General features: G+C 43.8%; 1 protein-coding gene across 4 annotated transcripts; it reads left to right on the top strand.

Annotated features, from left to right (window-relative positions):
* The first annotated feature begins 380 nt into the window (after positions 1-380).
* Positions 381-19,179, top strand: TMC7 (transmembrane channel like 7). Of its 4 annotated transcripts, none has more exons than XM_081169509.1 (16): positions 381-445; positions 2,740-2,983; positions 3,463-3,611; positions 4,800-4,967; positions 5,086-5,171; positions 6,406-6,551; positions 7,822-7,969; positions 8,893-9,066; positions 10,139-10,293; positions 10,941-11,058; positions 11,334-11,431; positions 12,398-12,581; positions 13,201-13,331; positions 14,122-14,277; positions 16,068-16,146; positions 17,431-19,179. In XM_081169509.1, the coding sequence occupies exons 2-16, from the start codon at positions 2,814-2,816 to the stop codon at positions 17,488-17,490; spliced, it is 2,022 nt and encodes a 673-aa protein (XP_081025635.1). In that variant the 5' UTR covers positions 381-445; positions 2,740-2,813; the 3' UTR covers positions 17,491-19,179. The 4 variants fall into 4 exon arrangements, with proteins under 4 accessions (XP_081025635.1, XP_081025633.1, XP_081025634.1 ...); XM_081169507.1 differs by lacking the exon at positions 381-445 and adding an exon at positions 488-890; XM_081169508.1 differs by lacking the exon at positions 381-445 and adding an exon at positions 988-1,005.
* The last annotated feature ends 451 nt before the right edge of the window (positions 19,180-19,630 follow it).

Raw genomic sequence — 19,630 nt, 5'->3', positions numbered from 1 at the left:
ATGGAAGACAATCTTACTTGACTACGAGTGATCGCCAAAGAAGACTTTATTTCCTGAATCTCCTACACATATTAATAGTTTGCTCAGCTTAACAGATACTTTGCCAGACTTTATTTGCAGGGAGGTGTAAGCCCCTACAGCCCAAGGACAATTGGAAAGCTTTTCCCATTTTCCTTCCCCCTTGCAGAGAAATATTTGAGGTCTATTTGGGAAGAGTCAAAATGGCTTCAGGATTGCTCTCCTATACTATTTCAGACCATGTGGTTTTTATACTTATGTGCCTGCCTTGTACATTCATGAACATTTATTCTATATCGGAGACCTCAGAATTCTGATTAACACTAGTAAGGCCGTTTCCCATACAATTTGACACCATCGGTCCATGTTCACTCCTGACAGGTGTCTCCAATGTCTATATGAGGCTACAAGGCTCCTGAAGAGTCAGGTGGGTTATCATAATTGCTCTGTATAATGTTAATGGAGTCATGGTTATCTTGGAAGGCGGCGCCAGTTCTGGGGGTGACTACTAATACCTAAAACTTTCAAAAGGAAAAGGGAGAAGAGCCTCAAGCGTGAGCAACAATTCGAAACAAACGAACGTGAGTTTAGGGCAGCAGCGGCGGCACCACGAGGCGCTGAGGCCGCTCCCCGCCGGCCTCCCTCACAACAATAATATCCGGCCCAGCCAGCAGCCGAGCTCGCTTCCATTGGCTCCCCCGGAGAGGGCCGGAAACAGCCCGGTCAGGACTGGGCCGCGGCGGCGGCGCCTCTCCTGAGGAAGGCGGCGGAGGCTTTGTTTGCGACGACGGCGAAAGGCCGCCGGACGGCCAGCATGGGCGAGCAGCTGCAGGGCGCCGCGAGGCTGGACAGCCCCGGCTGGGGGAGCAACGGTGGGTCGAGGGCGGGACGGGGACGGCGTTGCCGGCCTCTTGGGTGTCTTACTTGGGAGAAAGTTCCGTTGAACGGCGCGCGTTTGTTTTGGTTTTTTACTCCCGCGTAAAACGAGTGGGCAACGGGAGTGGGCACTTTGGGGCGCCGTGGATGCGAAAGGGGTGGCGGGGAAGAGATGGGGGCTGCTCCTCGTCTGCTCCGGCTTTTTCTCAAGTGAACCGAGTCCCCGTAGCTCGCTTTTTGCAGGTTGCAACTCGTAAAGTTTGCTTTCTTGGGGAGTAAATAAATCCCACGGGGTTCTATTCCCCTGTTGATCATGCTCAGGGTAGGCCCTTTTTAATTATTATGAATGGGCCGGAGTTAGCCGTGGGTTGCAGCCAATGCTAGCCTTGCTCAAAAGGTTAAGATGAATAGGCACGACTAATTTCGGCCCTTAATTTTCAACGGGTCGCCGCTGAGTTAAGTTCCGAGTGTGATGCAGCCCGCTGAGGTCACCTGGGCGTTGCTTCTGAGTAAACCTGCTCCGGGATCACGTTGCGACTCTGTTGTGTAAAAGCTCTGTTGGCTAGAAGTGCCACTTCAGATTTGTGAAATGGTTTAATTTAATAATGTGATCATTTTTAGCCGCCTCCTTTGGGGCCCATACCTAAGGCTGAGAGAGAGCTCATAATAATAAACATAACCAATGTCCTTTTAAAATGTGCTGGGGAAGGGGGATTCTTGGGTTGGTCTTTTTATTATGTATTTTGTGTTTTTATCTTGTAAACCACCCTGAGTCCTGTAGGTATAGGGCGGTATACAAATTTAATGATTAATAATAACAATAATATATGGTATTGATAGCATTAATAGGAGTGATATTAATGTTAATTTAATAATGGGATAGCTGCTAACTTATTAGTTTAGTGATATCTAAATTAGTCCAAAACAACGGCTGTGTTCACATGGTGAACTATGGCTTACCTGGACTTGCTGGCTCCCAATGAGATTGCTCCCTGGGCTTTTCAGGTCAGTGCAATGGCAGCCTTACTGTGTCATCTGAACTCTGCATCATGGTTAAAGTCTTTTATCGTTAATCACTATCTGTAGCCAAGGTTTTCCTATAATTACAGGTCATGGTTAAGGATGCTTACTATGTGATGCAAACCAGGCATTGTAGCACATACCGTATTTTTCGCACCATAGGGCGCACCTAGTTTTTAGACGGGGAAATCAATTTAAAAAATCTCCCCCCCCCCCAGCCCCAAAGAGCAGCGTACAGGCTGCACACAACCTCTCCCTGCTGGAGCCAAGGCAGCGAGCGGGATGGACCGCGCTGGCTGTTTTGGCTTCCTCTTCAGCTCCACGCAACCTCTCCCTGCCAGGAGAGGCTGCGCAGGGCTAAAGAAGCCATAGCCCCGTGCAGCCTCTCCCTGCCGGAGGGGTTGTGCGTGGCTATGGCACAAGCCAAGGCAGCCAGCGGGATGGATCCCGCTCGCTGCTTTGGCTTCCTCTTTAGCCCCGTGCAGCCTCTCCCTGCCGGAGGGGTTGCGCGCGGCTATGGAACAAGCCTCCATTCGCTCCATAGGACGCACACACATTTCCCCTCAATTTTTTGAGGGGAAAAACTACGTCCAATAGAGCGAAAAATACGGTATATTGTACATGGGAACATGGCACACTTCATTCCCAACACCACCCCTCCCTCCATAGTGGATCATCTAGTGAAGTGCAGCCCCCTGCAATTCGGGCATATGCAGTTTTCCAGCCGACCAAACCTGAAACCTCAGCATCAGCACCATGCTTTAACCAACTAAGCTTGGGAGCTACTGGTAATTTGTTAACCTTTCCCCCCTTTTCTTTTTGCAGAGGTTTTCCTTCTTGACTCACAGTATGTAGCACCAACTGTTGCCTTTCTGCAAGAACTACCCAGTTACCAGTCTATGTTGAGGAGGAGAACTTCAGCTGGAGGATTGCGGGACTACCGCAGTTTAGCACGGACAGCTTCTGGTGAGACCAGCAGTCTCCTAGAAAGGGTTGGACCAGGAAGCCCAGGCTCTGCACAGCCGCTGAGAGAATATGCCTTAACTATCGCAGAGAAGAGAAGATTAAGGTTAGAGAGAGAAACTCTTTAAGTTGTATAGTAGTTGTGGTAGTGGGATCCATTTCTGGGTAAAAATTGCTTCTGGGAAATGGATTTTATTAATTTCTAAAATTGTTTCTAAATAGCAGTAAGTCATTTTGCCTCCACCACGCTCCTAAGCATTGGTCCGTGTTCAGGGAACCTAGGTTAAGATGACGGAAGTAAAAGAATCCAAATCTTTGTGTTTAGATGAAAAATTAATTCCAAAAGTATAAACCCCCTTTCAGTTTATGATATAGACAATGGCCATTCGCAGTTCTCACTCATGGTCCAACAGGCATGGAAATTGTAAGCTAAAAGACTTTTAACTTTATATCTTATATTGTAAATTGCTTTGGGATGCATCATGTGCAGTTGTTGTTTTTTTTTTTAAATAATCCTGCATTTTCACCAGTTCTAAAATTAACCCCCCAATGATCTTGTCACGTTAATTCGTTTTATCTTACTAGGGAAATTCAGGTGGCTAACATAAGATACCTGTCAGGTTGGCATCAGTGGAGACAGATAAGTAGCAAATCATGGAAAAAAATTGTAGAGGATACCAGAGAACTGTCATCTTACTTTGAACTTTGGGGACATGACATCCGCAGTATTGAGGGTATGTTCTTTATTAATTTGTATGCTGCTTGATTTTGCTCTTTATTTTCATTGTCTTTTTCACATCTTTTGTTCCGTTATTCAGTGGATTTATAAACTGGTTGACTGAGAAACTCTCCACAAAGAAATTGCACAAATGAAATTGTAAATAAGACACAGCTAAAATCCACAAACAAATTAAACATAAAAATACAAAAAACCTCTAGGTTAGATTACTGCAATGTGTTATATACTGAGGCTGCCTTTGAAGATAGCGCAGAAACAGCAGCTTCTGCAGAACATACAACACAGGTTCTCTCCTGATTCCTTTTTCAGCTCTCTGCCTTTACAGTAACTAACTTGGCTTAAAACAGTTAACACCAAAAGTACAATGCATTTAAATAAGCCAGTTTTTAAAAGAATGTACTAAACGTTCACAGACAGACAAATCTGTCACAAGTCACCCACCCCACAACTGCAGGATGAGGCAACTGTTCAGGTGATGATCTGAGCCTTGAAAAGAAGATGTGAGAGTAAATGTCATTGCTTCAACTTCCTCCTTTATCTCTGTGTGCTTTTGAAGTGGTGGGTGGAGGGAAGATAACCAGCCACCCTCAGAATCTCATGATGGAGGGAACAGTGAGGGGGGCAAATGCTTGGGGAAAACAAAAGTGTCTTTGCCTGGCAAAGGAAAGATTCCAGAGATGATGGCAGACAAGGCAACTTTGGAAGAGTGTTCCACAGCTGAGTGGGCTACCACTGAAGAGGTTTAGCATGTTGTCCAAACCTGGGATTGTGCTTAAAGTTTCTCCTGATTAACCATGATCTGTCACCAAAGTTTGTCGTTAAGGAGCAAAGATCTTGACCATAATTCCAGGTTTGGACAATATCATAAGCCAAACCTTAGGTGCTGTGCTGAGCTAAAAAGCCTGTGAAGGAACCAAGTGGTTATAACCTGCTCCTTGGGAGGCAGTACATTCACACTAAGCCATGTACAATGGCTTGGCTTGGTTTGGCTTAGTATTATGTGCAAACTGAGACCATTCAAAGGGCCCACCTTTCTTCCACTATGGAACTTGAGGCAGGGTACTTGGGGGTCTTCCGACCAGGCCCAGACCTTTTCCTTCAGCAAGGTGGCTGCATCACGCGCGCACAGTTTTACAGTAACAGTAAATGTGTTCATTCATAAATTAAATCTTTCTTTTCATAGGGAAGTTTGGCACTGGGATCCAGTCTTACTTTTCCTTTCTACGATTCCTCGTGATCCTGAACGTTGTGATCTTTCTCCTTGTGTTCACCTTTATCACCCTTCCTAGTGCCTTTTACAAACATGGAACGGTCAATGGCAGCTACGTTCAACTTCCCCTGAAGAGCATAGGTAATACACTCTTCCTACTAACCTGTTTTCTGTTCGCAAGTACAGACATAGCAGATGAGCATTTGGCTGTTTTCACTCCTCCTGTTCCATTTATTTTCTTTTAATCTCTTATCTACAGAGCACCACTGTACAGTTTATGTTGTCAGTGGTACCAAGGGACTTATTTACTTCTACAGTTACGTTATAGATCTGCTGACTGGCACAGTAAGTATTTGGACATATATTGCTAAATCCAAAGAAGCAGATTAAAAAAACAAAACAAACTGGGAGGGTTTCATTAGGCGGTAGAAAGCCCACTTCCTCCCTCCACCTTCTGGGCAAAATGGTGAGGCTGCATTGGGCAGGGTAAATCTCTAAAGTTAAGCTCTTCAGAGTAGAGACTCTCAGGTTGTGTTAAAGTCAATTCGCCCCCTCAATGAATCCTGGGAACTGTAGTTTTGTTAAGGGTGCTGGGAATTTTAGCTCGGCAAGATGTAAACTGCCATTCTCAGGATTCTTTGGGGGGTTGGGGGGGAAATGTGCTTTAAATGTATGGTGTGTATGTAGCTTTACAATGTCATGCAAGCACTGGCCCATTGCTTCCTGTTAAACCAGCTTTGATCCGTCGCCTTATATTTTGGCTTCCTTAGAACCTATTAAACATAGTTCCCTTACTTTGACAGGTAAAGATTTATCCCATTCAGTGCAGCCTTGCTGCTTGCTTGCTCACTCACTCGTGCAGAGCCACTGCTTGCAGGTGCCTGAAGCCTATGCATGTATTGGTTTATTAAGTAGATACCTATTTTTCCGAATGCATCCATAGTGCGCATGTGACATACATTATTGAATGCAGAACATCCTGAGAACCCCTGCTTTAATTTTAAGTTTCTTGTCCTTCTAGCTGTAGCATTGTAAAATTGTTTTATTTAATTGTTAACATTAAAAAAAAAAAATCCCCTGGAAGAGTTTTCCTCCAGAAACCTTAGGGGAGTGTATATGGTTCCTGCTTCTCTTCCTTTTACAGGACAGCTGTACTACATAGGACAGCATCCAATGAAGTAGTTTCCTTAATGCAAGGACCTCGGACTGTGCAATGGAACTTCTCCCTCCCTCTACTTGGCCTCCCCCCCCCCCCGTGTTCCTCTTAAATCTGTGCTGGGGATCTCCCCAGCCCTCCAAGGAGGGCATATGGGGAGTTTGAGGAGAGGAAGGGGAAGTTCTGTTGTTCAAATGGAAATGCTTGTGCCAATTGAGCTACTTCATTGGATACCACCCTTTGGGGCTCTTCCAGTTTATCTTGATTTACACAGTTGAAGGCATTTCCTTATAGGTAAAGAGCTTTATTGGGGGTGCAACACCATTTGTTTTCAAATAGTTGCTTTTGGCACTTGGCAGAGCATGTCTGTAAACCGTTGCGTGCTTCTATGTAGTAACTTTCTTCTGTGCTGAATTCTTGCAGGGCTTTCTGGAAATGACTAGTCTCTTTTATGGCTATTACACAGTAGATACCATCTATTTTGGCTTCCTGAAATACCATGTGCCGCTTGCCTATTTGCTGACCACGCTGGGTTACCTTTCATTAAGCTTTCTCTGGATCGTGAAAAGGTAAAGTTAGCTTGAAGTGTGCGCTGTGATGGCCCATTTGGGTCTTTTCCCTGCATTTCTCTTATTTCTTCATGATCTTTTCTCCTGTCACTATGGTTAATGTTCAACATACTTTAGTTATCCTTTATTTAGTTATCCTTTATTTATGCCGCAGGCACAATTCCTTTAAAAAAAACACCTTAGAGGGATTTGAGGAGGTCCTTGCTCTGCCAGTCTGGTCAGGAAGGGGGGCAGCCATTCCCTCTGGAGAAGCAGCAGTGCTAAAGGCCCCAGGAGGAAGTGCCATCTGATAGGTCAGGAATTCCCTTCACTCCCACCCCAGAGACTCTCTTACTTGATAAACTGGGCTGAAAATGATGCGGGTAATAAAACAGACAAGGAGCTTCCCTGTGTTGTCTAGTAGTGCCTTTTGTAGGTTTGCAAAGGTCTCTTCTGCTTGAGTTCAGCGGGACTTGCTTCCTAGTGAGAATGTTGTAGAGTTGCACTCAGGGTCAGCCCACCCTTGAGACAAGATGAGGTGACTGCCTCAGGGATCAGGATCCACAGGGGCAGCTCCTGATGTGGATCTTCACTCACCCCCTTCTCTCGTGGTGAGGGGGGAAAACATTTTGTGGGTACTCTCAGGGGCTGGCCCTGATTGCAATCATGGCTTACTTCGTGGCAAGTAAGAGCTTTGCTTCGTGATCAGTAAATCCTTTTGTAGAAGCTGGTGCTGGATTGTATCACTAGAGACTGCTGGGGGGTGGGTACCAAATATTTCAGTGCTCCCCAGCTTTAAAAAAATCCTGCATACCTGCTTTCTCCCTGACATTCTCAAGATGCACATCTTTACACTTGGTGTATAATCTGGACCCACCCTATTCTTCCTATCGTAATTCATTAAAACTGTTTTCAGTGTTGTATTTTTAATTGTGACCCACCCTGGAACCTTGGGGTGAAGGGTGGGGAATATATCAAATTGATAATAATTCTAGGGAGTGTTTATAGATAGGTAGTCAGACATTTAGAAATATCTTGTTTTCAGCTGAAGCTATACAGTAGAGCAACAGGAAAACCATGAAATGCTTTTTGTCTGTTTCATCCCCTAATGTTGTAATCCTATGCAGAGTTAATTTGGAGGAAATTCAAATGAATTAAGCAGCACTTAATTCTGAGTGTCCATGGGTAGGATCTGGCTGTGAATGAGTATACTCTTCCATGTACTTGTACAAATAGGAAAATCTTTAAGTTGCTAATCAAGCATTTCATTTTTGGGGGATGCTTTTTCCAGATCTGTCGATGGATTCAAACAAAGCTTGGTACGCAACGACGATCAGTTTCAGAGTTACTGCAACAAAATATTTGCTGGCTGGGATTTCTGTATTACGGATGTAAATGCTGCACGGCTCAAGCATAGCAGCTTGCATTATGAGCTTAAAGTGAGTGTACCATTCCGTCTCTTTATAATGTTCAGGCTGTGACTTGCCATTGCAAATGTACCCCAAACAGTACTACCTAAACACCAGAGGGAGGCAGCAGCAGGTCTGGGGAACTCCCAAGGTTTGCAGAATTGCAAAAAAGGGGGAAATACTTTTAGGGAGGGTAGGGGGCAAAACAGACCACTGGAGAATGCTCAGTGACCATGGAATGCTGTCTGACTTGTGGAGGTGTGGGTGGGAAACCAGGTGTGGATGGAACAAATGAAATGGAGTGGCCAGAATCTTGAGCAGCAGAACTCTGTATTGCAATTTTTTCCTGCAGGGGGCTTGTGTGTATCTCTCCCTCCCCCCAAAAAAACACCACCCATGCTTCATGCATTGAAGGGAGTTGAACTAGATGACTCTCATAGTCCCTACCTACAATTCTATAATTATATGATCTATGTCAAACTGGGCTATGTGTCATAATACACATAATACCTCAATTAAAGTGAGAGAGAAATCTAAATAAATAGCGGTGAGTGAATCATAGCATAAACAACATGTAAGAAAAATTGAGAAACTACTCTTACTGTGCAAGCCTGTCTGAGCCTTCCGTGTTCAGTGGGGCTTACTCCCAGGAAAGTGGGTGTAGAATAAATAGCAATATAGCAGAGGTGGATGAGAGGCTTCAGCAGAATGTCTCCGGCATCATATTTGGCTGCTTCGCCACCAACAGAAGAGTTAAATGCTGTTTTTAATTCTGAATTTAAAATTGTTGTAAGCTGCCCTGGAACTTTGCTCATGAAGGGTAGGTAATATGTTTAGTCATAAGAATAATAAAGAATGTTGTTAATCTGTTGTTAGCCTCCTTAGGGATCATTTGACAAAAGTTGGGGTTTAGCTTTAAAAAATATCATCGGTGAATGAATTTCTGTTTACAGACTGACTTGGAGGAAGAGAGACTAAGGCAGAAGGTTGCAGAAAGGACCACCAGAGAGAAAATACGCATCTATTGCTTGAGAATATTCCTAAACTGCATTGTCCTAGCTGTTTTGTCAGCTTGCTTTTATTCTATCTATAGAGCAACAGTCTACTCACAAGAAAACATTTCCAATGTAAGTGGCATGGCAGATTTTTATAAACAAATCTCCCCAGGCAGGGCAAGCAATGGGAATAACTGTCGCCATTTCCAAGGAGTTGTAATTTCACTACAAATATGGTGCCTCCCTGGAGAATTTATCAGAATGTCCAGTTTAAACAAGTTGTTATTATAAGTAGAACAGTTGTGGAGAGGAACGAAGATGCCAGAAAGGGAGGCTGACGAGCCTGGGAGTTGTGCACCTTCCCATGCAGACAAGAGGCAGACACTTTGGGGAACTTAAAAGTACATTCATGAGAGTTTTGCAGCTGGAGTATTGTGTGCAGATACGGGGATGCTATCAGCTAGAGAGAAGTACACAGTAAAGGGAATAGCTGACAAAACTAAAGAATCAGGGACCAAGTGTATTTCCATCTGCTGGGAAAGAAGCTGTAGTTGCTACTGTAAGATCAGGTCAACAGGCAACAGGTCTTGACGAGCGATTCAGTTGCAAGTTGAAAGTTTCTGTGCTCTGCCTCCATGTTTTGAGACAGTAATACTTCTGAATCCCAGCTGCTGGAAGCCCCAGGAGGTGAGAGGGCTCTCGGGCTTAGGTCCTGCTTGCCGCTTTCCCACGGGCATCTGCTTGGACACAATGGGGATGCGAGCAGGATGCTGGACTAGATGGGCCATTGGCCTATTTTATGAGTTCTGCAGCTAACCAGAGTACAGTGGTGCCTCGCAAGACGAAAAGAATCCGTTCTGTGATTCTCTTCGTCTAGCGGTTTTTTCGTCTTGCGAAGCAAGCCCATTGAAGGATTAGCGGCTTAGCGCTATTAGCGGCTTTTAGTGGCTTATCTGCTGATCGGATCAGCTGATTAGCAGCTTAGCGGCTTAGAAAAAGGGGGGGAAAGGGGAAAAAACCAGCAGGAACTCGCAAGACATTGTCGTCTTGCGAAGCAAGCCCATAGGAAATTCGTTTTGCGAATCACCTCCAAAACGGAAAACTCTTTTGTCTAGCGAGTTTTCCGTCTTGCGAGGCATTCGTCTTGCGGGGCACCACTGTAACAACTCCTCCCTTTGCTTTTGCTTTCTTTCTCCCTATGCAGGACCACAAACCAAGATTTGATGATAACCTCATAGTACAATACTTACCTTCCATGGTGATTACGATGGCCAACTTTATTGCCCCATTAATTTTTTCAGTTCTCATCAAATTTGAAGACTACTCACCAGCCTTTGAAATCCGGTTAACGCTGATGAGGTAAGCACCCGCGCTGCTCGATTCTGTAACACAATATCGAAATAGAACCTTTTTCCAACTCTGTGCACCTGCCGCCACCTATTCTGGTGTTCTTAGGTCTGGTAGTGCCTTGTGGCTGGTTGGGCTTCTCTAATTGTGTGTTGCCAAATGGTCACTCTTTGGGCTTCTAGGTTCATAGCTGCTTCGAAAATTGAGTTGGGTGACACACCCCGATGACAACTTGCAGGAATAGAAATAATAGTGTTATCTCTGCTGCTCTGGGCAAGTGAGAGAGCAGAACACTTTGGCATGTTGACTCCTCACTTCTAAGAGATCATGGCAGCAGCTTTAAAACCATGGATTGGCTGTGGGGAAAGGAAGAGAGGTGGATCAAGGGCCCAGTAGGAGGGGAGATTCTACGAGATTCCATCATGGATTGAAACTGATGAAATGGGAGGGAGGGATCCCTCCCCTAAGCTTTCTGTGCAGAATCACCTTAGCCAGTTGGCTCCCTCTCCTTGACCTTTTGCATTAGAATGCCTAAAGCTGCATATTTTAACTCATGGATATCTTTTGCTTTTTTGTAATCAAGCCCCTGGTATTGCAAAATCCCCTTAGTATAAAAATTGGACAATTCATTGGTGTGTTCCTTCCATTTTGTTTTGAAGGTGTGTCTTTGTGAGGCTGGCCAACATTGGTGTTCTCTTGTTCTCACTGTGGACTCGAATCAGGTCCTGTACTAATGCAAAATGCATGGCCTGTGGATACAACTATCAGCTCTACCCTGTAAGTAGATATACATGTGAACTAAAATTGAGACGTGTGAAACAAGGTCTACCTTTCCACTGACTGTCCTTAAACCCCTCTTGGAACCAAAGGAACCCTGGCAGAAACTGCTCACCAAAGTGAAAAGCTTTACAGCTGTACTTGCCCACATTCGGTTTCCAGTAGCTTTGTGAATTTTGTTTTAGTGAGATGACAATTCAGTGGTGTTTTATGATAATCTTAAAACATAATAATCAGCTGAATTTATTTTGATAAACCCTTTTCTTTTCCTTCAGTGCTGGGAATCTCGAGTTGGCCAGGAAATGTATAAGCTGATGATCTTTGACTTCATCATAATATTTGCTATTACAGTCTTTATTGACTTTCCAAGAAAGTGAGTATGAACTTCAGTGAAGAGGTATTTCCTTTCTTTACAGTTGAAACACAATTTAAGACCAAAAGTAACCACTTTCAGTTTTGTTTTGTTTTTAAAAATGCTGTTTCCTGTAATGTCTAAACTTGGGTATCTGTAGTTTGTGACAAATGCTGTGCTAGCAAGAAAAGCCAGAATCATAACGGTCACTTCAGGTCCTTGCTTGTCGTGAAACCATTGCTACTTTAAGCAAACCACGGTTGCCTGAGTTTGAACATCACAGGGAATTGCAGTTAGTGGATACCTCTAATCTCCTGGTGGGCATGAAAGAAGGGGAGGGGTCTGGGAACCATAGGCTCCCAAGGCTTTACTGCATCTCATTTGTAGAGAAACCAGGGTTTCCTGTTCTGCCTAACTTAGTCCAAAATACTTAAGCTTCCCCTTGTGAATCCTTTATTAAAAGATGAAGTACAAAAGTAAGAGATTTTTGAAAATATTAAGCGGTATTTAAGCAAATAACTGAGCCACAAACCATAGATAAACCTTGGTTAGTTTGTATGGAGCTAAACCATGAGCCTGAGTTTGGCTGACATGCTGTGCTAAACTCTGTCTTAGCTCATCATGCTGCAGTAGCAGGACAACCTAGGAGGAATATTGGGACCATGAGCTTCACTCTTGGAACTTGCACGTTCATGCTAAGTGTGTATGAACTTGGGACAATATTTTTTTTTGGGGGGGGGGCAGCCTCAAATCTCATCATGGCAATAAGGGTGCCACGGGCTAGGTTCAAGAGCAACCTCGGAAATAATTTTTCATTTGTTTCCGATCTGGCAACATTTGTTCAACCCCACATTTCTGCACTATGCACTACCTGGCTAGCTACGAATGCAGTTATGTTTCTGATATTTTATTTCTATAAATGATGAAAAGGTTCATTTAGTTTTATTGCTGGACTGTAAAGTAGGGCCTTTTTATTACTGTTCCTAGATTGATGGTTACCTATTGCTCATATAAGGCCTTCCGGTGGTGTGGTCTGCAGGAGTTTGCCATCCCTGACAACGTACTGGAAATTGTTTACGGGCAAACTATCTGTTGGATTGGGACTTTCTATTGTCCTCTTCTCCCTGCCATCGCAGCAGTAAAATATTTTGTCGTCTTTTACATTAAAAAGGTACCTGGTCTTTTTAATGCTGACTGTTGCCTAGGTGTATCTGTAACAACAGTTTTAATAATTTCCATCCTGCACCGGACTTGTAAAGGGAGGAGTTGCAGACCAACCATTTTTGCTCTTGTGCAAATTCCTTACTTGTTTCTCTTCAGTCAGGTACAGAGGGGGGTGGAGCTTGCGGCCCTTTGCATGTTAATTGTATTACAATTTGAATTCTGTGCAGTACAATAAAATACAACAGAAGAAAGAAAAGGAAGATGCAATTAAAAAACATATGGCATCTAGCGCAGTGCATTACAATGACCACATTGAGGCTGTCAGAAATTTTAAATCTGGGGAAAGATGTCTGGGGACCACAGGAATAGAGGTTAGAATAGGAATCCACAACTGGACGTTGCTGGGTAAAATCTGGCCTTTCAGCGTTAGGCCTGAGCCCCACTTGGCAGGCCAGATATGCAAGAAGGTGCTGGTTCAAATGACATTGGGAGTTACTGACAGGTGATTGGTGGGTGGGTGGCCTTCCTGCTTCTTTTCTCAAAGTGCCTCCCCGCTTTGCAAAACTAGTTCCTCTCCAGGAGCCCAAACTTCTGGCACCTGGGCTGAGCTCTTCTCTTCTCTCCAGATTAGTCTGATGCATACATGCAAGTCTTCAACGCGGCCCTTCAGAGCTTCCAGCTCCAACTTTTTCTTCCTGGTGGTGCTCTTGATTGGCCTCATTCTAGCTTTCATTCCGTTGGGACTCAGCATGACGCAGTAAGTAGTCCTTTTAATACAGCTTTGCCTCTCTGTTACTGTGTAGCTGGGAGGGAAAATGGGTCTATCCAAGTCCACTTATGTGCCAATGTTCAAAATCATAAGTTGTGATGACAGCTTATTTCACTGTAGAAATGGTCAGGGGAAAGTACACGCGAGCTAAAAAGCCTTGGAAAATAAAAGGGAATTTTCCTAGTGCTTAACAAACATTTTTATAGGTGTCATATAAGCCTTTCTGGGGGCGTGGGAGAGTTTCCCAAGCAGAAAGGCTCTCCCCTGTCTCATTTCAGAGTGTGGGGGCACATCTTCCTTCTGAAAGGGGGCTCCTGCTATCAGAGGACACTGGAGTAGGGCTTCATATGAATCAACCTAGACCCCTCTATCATCATCTCCATGTGCCCCCCTCTATGGGAGGTCAGGAGGATGGCAACACAAGAATGGGCCTTCTCAGTGGTGGCTCCCTGCTTGTGGAATCCTCTCCCCAGGGAGGCTCACCTGCTACCATCATTAATTTCCTTAAGTCACCAGGCAAAGGCATTCCTTTTCTGACAGGCCTTTTGCTTTTAATTATTTGTGGCCTTCTTCAGCGGGTGGGATGTTTTAGTTCTGTCTTTTAAAAATATGATCAAGTTTTATATTTTATTGTTTTAGTTTCATGCTGGTTATAATGTATCCGTTACTTCGTCATTATTGTAAGACATTTTAAGTTACTTTTGCATTAAAAATGACTAATAAGGTTAGTTAATAGTAATTTTCTTGCCCATGCTTCCTTCCTTCCCCGCTTAAACAGCATTCCCTCCTCAAAAGCGTGTGGGCCTTTTGTGAATGTTAACCGTTCGTGGGATGTCATAGAACATACGGCGCATCATTTTCCACCAGTATTGCAGAAGGTTCTGAATGGCATTGTATCGGAAGCATTTGCAGTGCCTTTCTTTATGGTTGTCTGGTAAGCACTGGCCAGGCTGGCCTTGATCTCTTCCATGTTGTTCTTCGGTGTTGTCTGGGGTCAATAGCAAAATATTCCCAGTACACTTTATTGGATCATGTTCCAATGTAAATGTACCAGATTATTTTTGCGGGGGGGGGGGGATGCTGAGCACAGCTATGCAGAAGCAACCATTGGATATTTAGCTGAAACAGTTCATACTGCTGGTGTTTCTGCAAGTATGATATCCATATGATATTGTAAAAATAGAAAAAGATCTACTGTGTCTTAATAATGTGTCCAGCTGCCACCCTTTCCCCCTCTAACTGACAATCGCTTAGCACTATATAGAGCAGTGTTTTTGTAGCTGGTATTCTTACATTGTGCATGATACCACAGTTGTGTGCTGGAAGCACTATTTTATTAATGTCACTGCTGTTCCTTTGTTTATTTAAAGGATTTTTGCCCTGCTCTTCAGCGGCAAAGGCTCCGAGAGCAGCTTATAGTTCAATAAAAAAAAGGCCATTCCTCTTCTCAAGCTTAGAATACTGGTCCCTTGTTTAGCTTCAGTTGCTGAGGTCACCGTTGGCAGGCATCTGCTGTGGAGAAAGCAGCGTGGACAGTGTTGCAGCCTTTGCTAGGGTTGAGTGTCCCATGTACGTTTGAAGCTGCCCTGTACTGGGAGGCCACCGGGCTGACTGGCCCTGTACTGGGAAGGATTAGCTTGGGCAAAAGACTCCTTAGGTTAGGGTTTTCTAAGCAGGGACTAGATAAGGATGCAGTAGCCATGGATTCCCTACATTGGTTGGGAGTTGGACTAATAATAATAATAATAATAATAATAATAATAATAATAATAATAATAATAAATTTTATTTATATCCCGCCCTCCCCAGCCGAAGCCAGGCTCAGGGTGGCTAACAACAATAAAACAGTACAAAAGTACAGCACAAACAACACTCTAAACTCATTCATTATAAAATTAATTAATTCAAGCCACTGGCAACCATTGGGCCAGAGCTCTGCAAAGATTGCCGAGGGAGGGAGTCAGGCTGTGCCCTGGCCAAAGGCCTGGTGGAACAGCTCTGTCTTGCAGGCCCTGCGGAAAGATGTCAAGTCCCGCAGGGCCCTGGTCTCTAAAAGGACTAAAAGACCTTTTGAGATCCTTTCCAACTCTGATTCTGTTGTTGAGTTTGATTGACATCAGACCTCCAAGGCCTCCAGCACTGGTCCCCTTTCCCACCCCTGCTGCCTTTTAGATCCTTACATGCAGCCCCAATTATAGCAGTCTTTTGACACAGCAATGCCTCTCTTCTCGTGGATTTCATTGTTCAAATACTAAGAAGAATGTAGTTGATGTAGGGCTCATGCCTTGGATGCAGATGGTCCCAGGTTCAGTCCTTGGTATCTCCAGTTCAAAAGGTTGGGTGGCAGCTGACAGGAAAGACCCCCTGCATGAAGGCCTGGAGAGCAGCTGCCAGGTCAAAGACGACAACACTGAGTTAGATGGGCAAAGAGCTTGAGCTCGTATAGGGCAGCTTCCTGTATAAATGCAGAAAAAGGTCATTGGTTAGTTAATATGTTTATGGCCCTAAACATCCATGATAAACATTAAATTGCTACTGGAGACAGATTACTGGGCTTGAGGAACTCTTCATCTGTCTTGTTGAAGTTGTTCCTGCATTTGGTAGCTTGGGAATCCTTACTATTATTTCATATGTATCTCAATCTTCTGGATGCTGTTTTACAAAACTTGGGCCTGCACCAGTATTAAACTGTCCTGATGTTTGTGTTTCTCCCTTGTTTTACAGCCTTATTATGTTTTATTTCATTGCCTTGGCTGGAGCACATAAACGAGTTGTCAATCAACTCAGGGAACAATTAGTTATGGTAAGTTTAAATCAGTGCTTCATCTCCCCTCCCCAAATACTGCATGCACAAGTTGTCCTGACAGTCCAATGTATGATGAGAGCCATCTATTTTTTTTAACCTGCTAAATATTTGTTGTGGGATCATGGGACATGATGTCAAATTAATACCTTGGACAGATTACTCACATGGGATGTCAACCAAGGCTGTTGCTTTGTGTAATTAACTCCTAGGCCCCACTGTCATTCAGTGAACTCTGCAAGAGTTTGGCAGGGTTGCTTTTTTCCCCTGTGTGTTTTACATATTTTGCCTCTTTAAAATGGTGCACTGTGTTTTTGTTTTAATCTTGATGGCTAGAAATACATTTCTGGGCTTCAGAGAGCGCTACAAGCTGCAACCCATGAAGACCAAGGCGTACACCAGCCTTTGCCAACCTGGTGCCCTCCAGATGTTGGACTACAACTCCCACTAGCTGTCCTGGTGGGAGCTGATAGGAGCTGTAGTCCCAGCATTTGGAGGGCACCAGGCCGGATTAGCCTGTGGTAGTATTATGGCGCAAGTATCTGAGCACAGTCTTCTCTGGGCTTCAGTAAGGCAGGAAATCATAATGAATGGAGTAGAAACTGAAGTCTGGCCACACTCTAAGGAGTAACAGGCTGAAGAGTGGCAACAGGAATTTTGAGGGAAGTGGAAGGTTGTCCTTGCATTTCTTTATTCAGAGCCAACTGCTGTTCAGTCACTGTGCTTTTGCTTAGGTTAAGGGTAGGGATGTTCTTGGATGCCAGCTCCCATTGGCCCCAGCCAGCATGATCAATGGCATGGGTAGGCAAACTAAGGCCCGGGGGCCGGATTCGGCCCAATTTCCTTCTAAATCCGGCCCACAGACGGTCCAGGAATCAGCGTGTTTTTACATGAGTAGAATGTGTCCTTTTATTTAAAATGCATCTCTGGGTTATTTTGTGGGGCCTGCCTGGTGTTTTTACATGAACAGAATGTGTCCTTTTATTTAAAATGCATCTCTGGGTTATTTGTGGGGCTTGGGAATTCGTTCATTCCCCCACCCCCCAAAAAAATATAGTCTGGCTTCCCACAAGGTCTGAGGGACAGTGGACTAGCCCCCTGCTGAAAAAGTTTGCTGACCCCTGATCAGTGGTCAGGGATGATGAGTTCAGTAATATCTGGAGAGGCCATAGGCTCCCCACTCTGGTTTAGATCTTGCTTGGTAGAGGACTTGCACTTTATATTGAAGAACTTTAAATACCTGTTTATTGTATTCCCCATCCCACCACCCAATTACTGCCTTAGGAGAGTCGTGACAAGCTCTTCCTGATCAGGAAGCTAACTGAAGCTCAGAGACTTAGCTGAGGTGCTTTTTCATGCCTGCTGCCTTTGGAGCCGTTTTTTGGAGCTGCTGTTTAGGGGATGCTAAAAAGAGAAGAAATCTAGTGCCTTGAGCCAAGTGACTTGGAACTTCATCCTTGGACCAGTTTAACTTGCAGTAGATGTGGGCCTCCTGCAGCTGTTCCAATATCTGTGTCCGGATACGGGGCTGGTGTGCATAAGTGAGTTGTTGATCAACTCAGGGAGCCATTTATCATGTTGACCTGTTAGGCTTTTCATTGAGCATGCACGCCTTTTATACAGGATTTCTGTATTTCTGTTTGTGCAGAATTGACTCTTAAAAATCGTGCTCAGAATCTCTACCATTGTAGAGGTCTTTGTGAGGTTGTATCTTTATTTTCAATGTTTACACTTTAAGCCTCTGTTTTTCATGGGTGTTTTAAAACTGTTGTGAACTGCCTTCCCTGTCCTGACCAGGAAGCTCTTTGTAAAGGGTTCTCAGTGTTGTTTTCAATGCCATTCCTTTTTTTATTAAAAAAATAATCAACTTTTATTTATCAGTTTTACTTAATTACATTGTAAGTACATCATTCCTGATGGTAACTGCCTGGGTCTGTGCTGGTTCAGTCATATAGCAGAGTGTATGCAGTGAAATGTAGTCCTTCTAGTCTTCTTTGATGGAGAGGCTTGGTTGATTACCTGTCCAGAACTTGGTATGTGCTTGAGGAAGGGAAGATACATTACCTGTCTTCAAGTACAACACCCCCCCCCAAAAAAAAAATGTTAGGGCGATTATCTCTGCTGCCCCAAATCTTCCTTGCTGGGTATAAACTAGGCATGTATTGTGCTTCAACCCAGAATCTGACTTCCGTTGATTACTCTGCCAGATGGTTGGATTTTGCATACTGGATAAGAACGGCTTTATGCTGAAGCCTATATACATGTCCCAACTATATACTTTGTTTCGTTTTAATTGCTGCTTTAGGAGAGCTGTGGCAAACTCTTCCTAATCAAAAAGCCAATGGAACCTCAGAGGCATAGCTGTGAAGCCCTGCCCATAGGTGCCCATGGTTCATGCGGTCCATGGCCATCTATAGAAACCACTTAAATCCAGGGTTGGAAAGTTGTGGTCCTCCAGATGTTGTTAAGACTACAGCTCCCAACATCCCTGGCTGTTGGTCTTGCTGCGTGGGGCTGATGGGAATTGGAGTTCAACATCTGGAAGGCCACAGGTTCCTTACTCCTTCTGTATTCACGGGGTATAAATATAAGCGGCAGGGGACAGGAAAATGCTGATAGCATTATGCTTCAAAACAAACGTGTAGATGCTCAAGTCATTAAGTTGAAACAAAAATATTTTTTGGAATGAGATGGGGGTGGAAGAAAGGACGTATTGAGGTAGGTTTGTAACTATATAGTTACTCAGAATCCTCAGAAACCTTGGTTTTTCAAATTGTAGAAGGGTCAGACTATCAGGTAACAGCCAGATCCTTGGCTGGAGTTAATTGCTGTGTTGAAATAGAAGCCAAGGGTTTGCTCATCTTTGGCCCTTATTAAGTAGCCATGTTTTCTCACTCTATTTCCATTTGGATAAGCATTAATTGTTGCATTAAATGGCACACTTCAGAGGTACTTAAAAACAAAGAAAGAAAGAAATATTATAAAAATGGTAATGTATATATTAATTAATGCTAATAAATATATTGCAGCTGCTTTATGGAGTGTTGGCTTTTATTTCTCTTTAACTACATTATTCAGCTTTGTCAAATCATACTACCCAAGGGTCAAGCTTTCAGCACAACATTAAAGCAACAACAGTTGAACACTTCAAAATCATGTTTGCAAAACACAGGGCATAATCTGACCAAAGTTTAAAAACACTTAGTCTTCTTTCAAGGGGATAGCAGTATTTTGTCCTTATTTCTGAGCCTGGAGGAAGATTCTAGTCAGTCTAAAGTAGTGGTTCTCAGGGGGGGAAATTCTGAGCCACACTTTCAGGAAAAAAATCTGCTTGTACCACACCAATTTTTTTATTGATAAGGAATACATTGGAAAACAAAAAGAAACAAATCCTAGCGGTGCTTGATTTATAACATACAACACAATTACTTTATAATTTGACCATGGGACGTTCATAAGATATTAAACAACACAGCTACATAAG

This window comes from Podarcis bocagei (assembly GCF_964188305.1).
Source record: "Podarcis bocagei genome assembly, chromosome: 14".
In the NCBI taxonomy this organism is placed as follows: Eukaryota; Metazoa; Chordata; class Lepidosauria; order Squamata; family Lacertidae; genus Podarcis; species Podarcis bocagei.
This window is presented reverse-complemented; position numbering and strand designations above follow the sequence as displayed.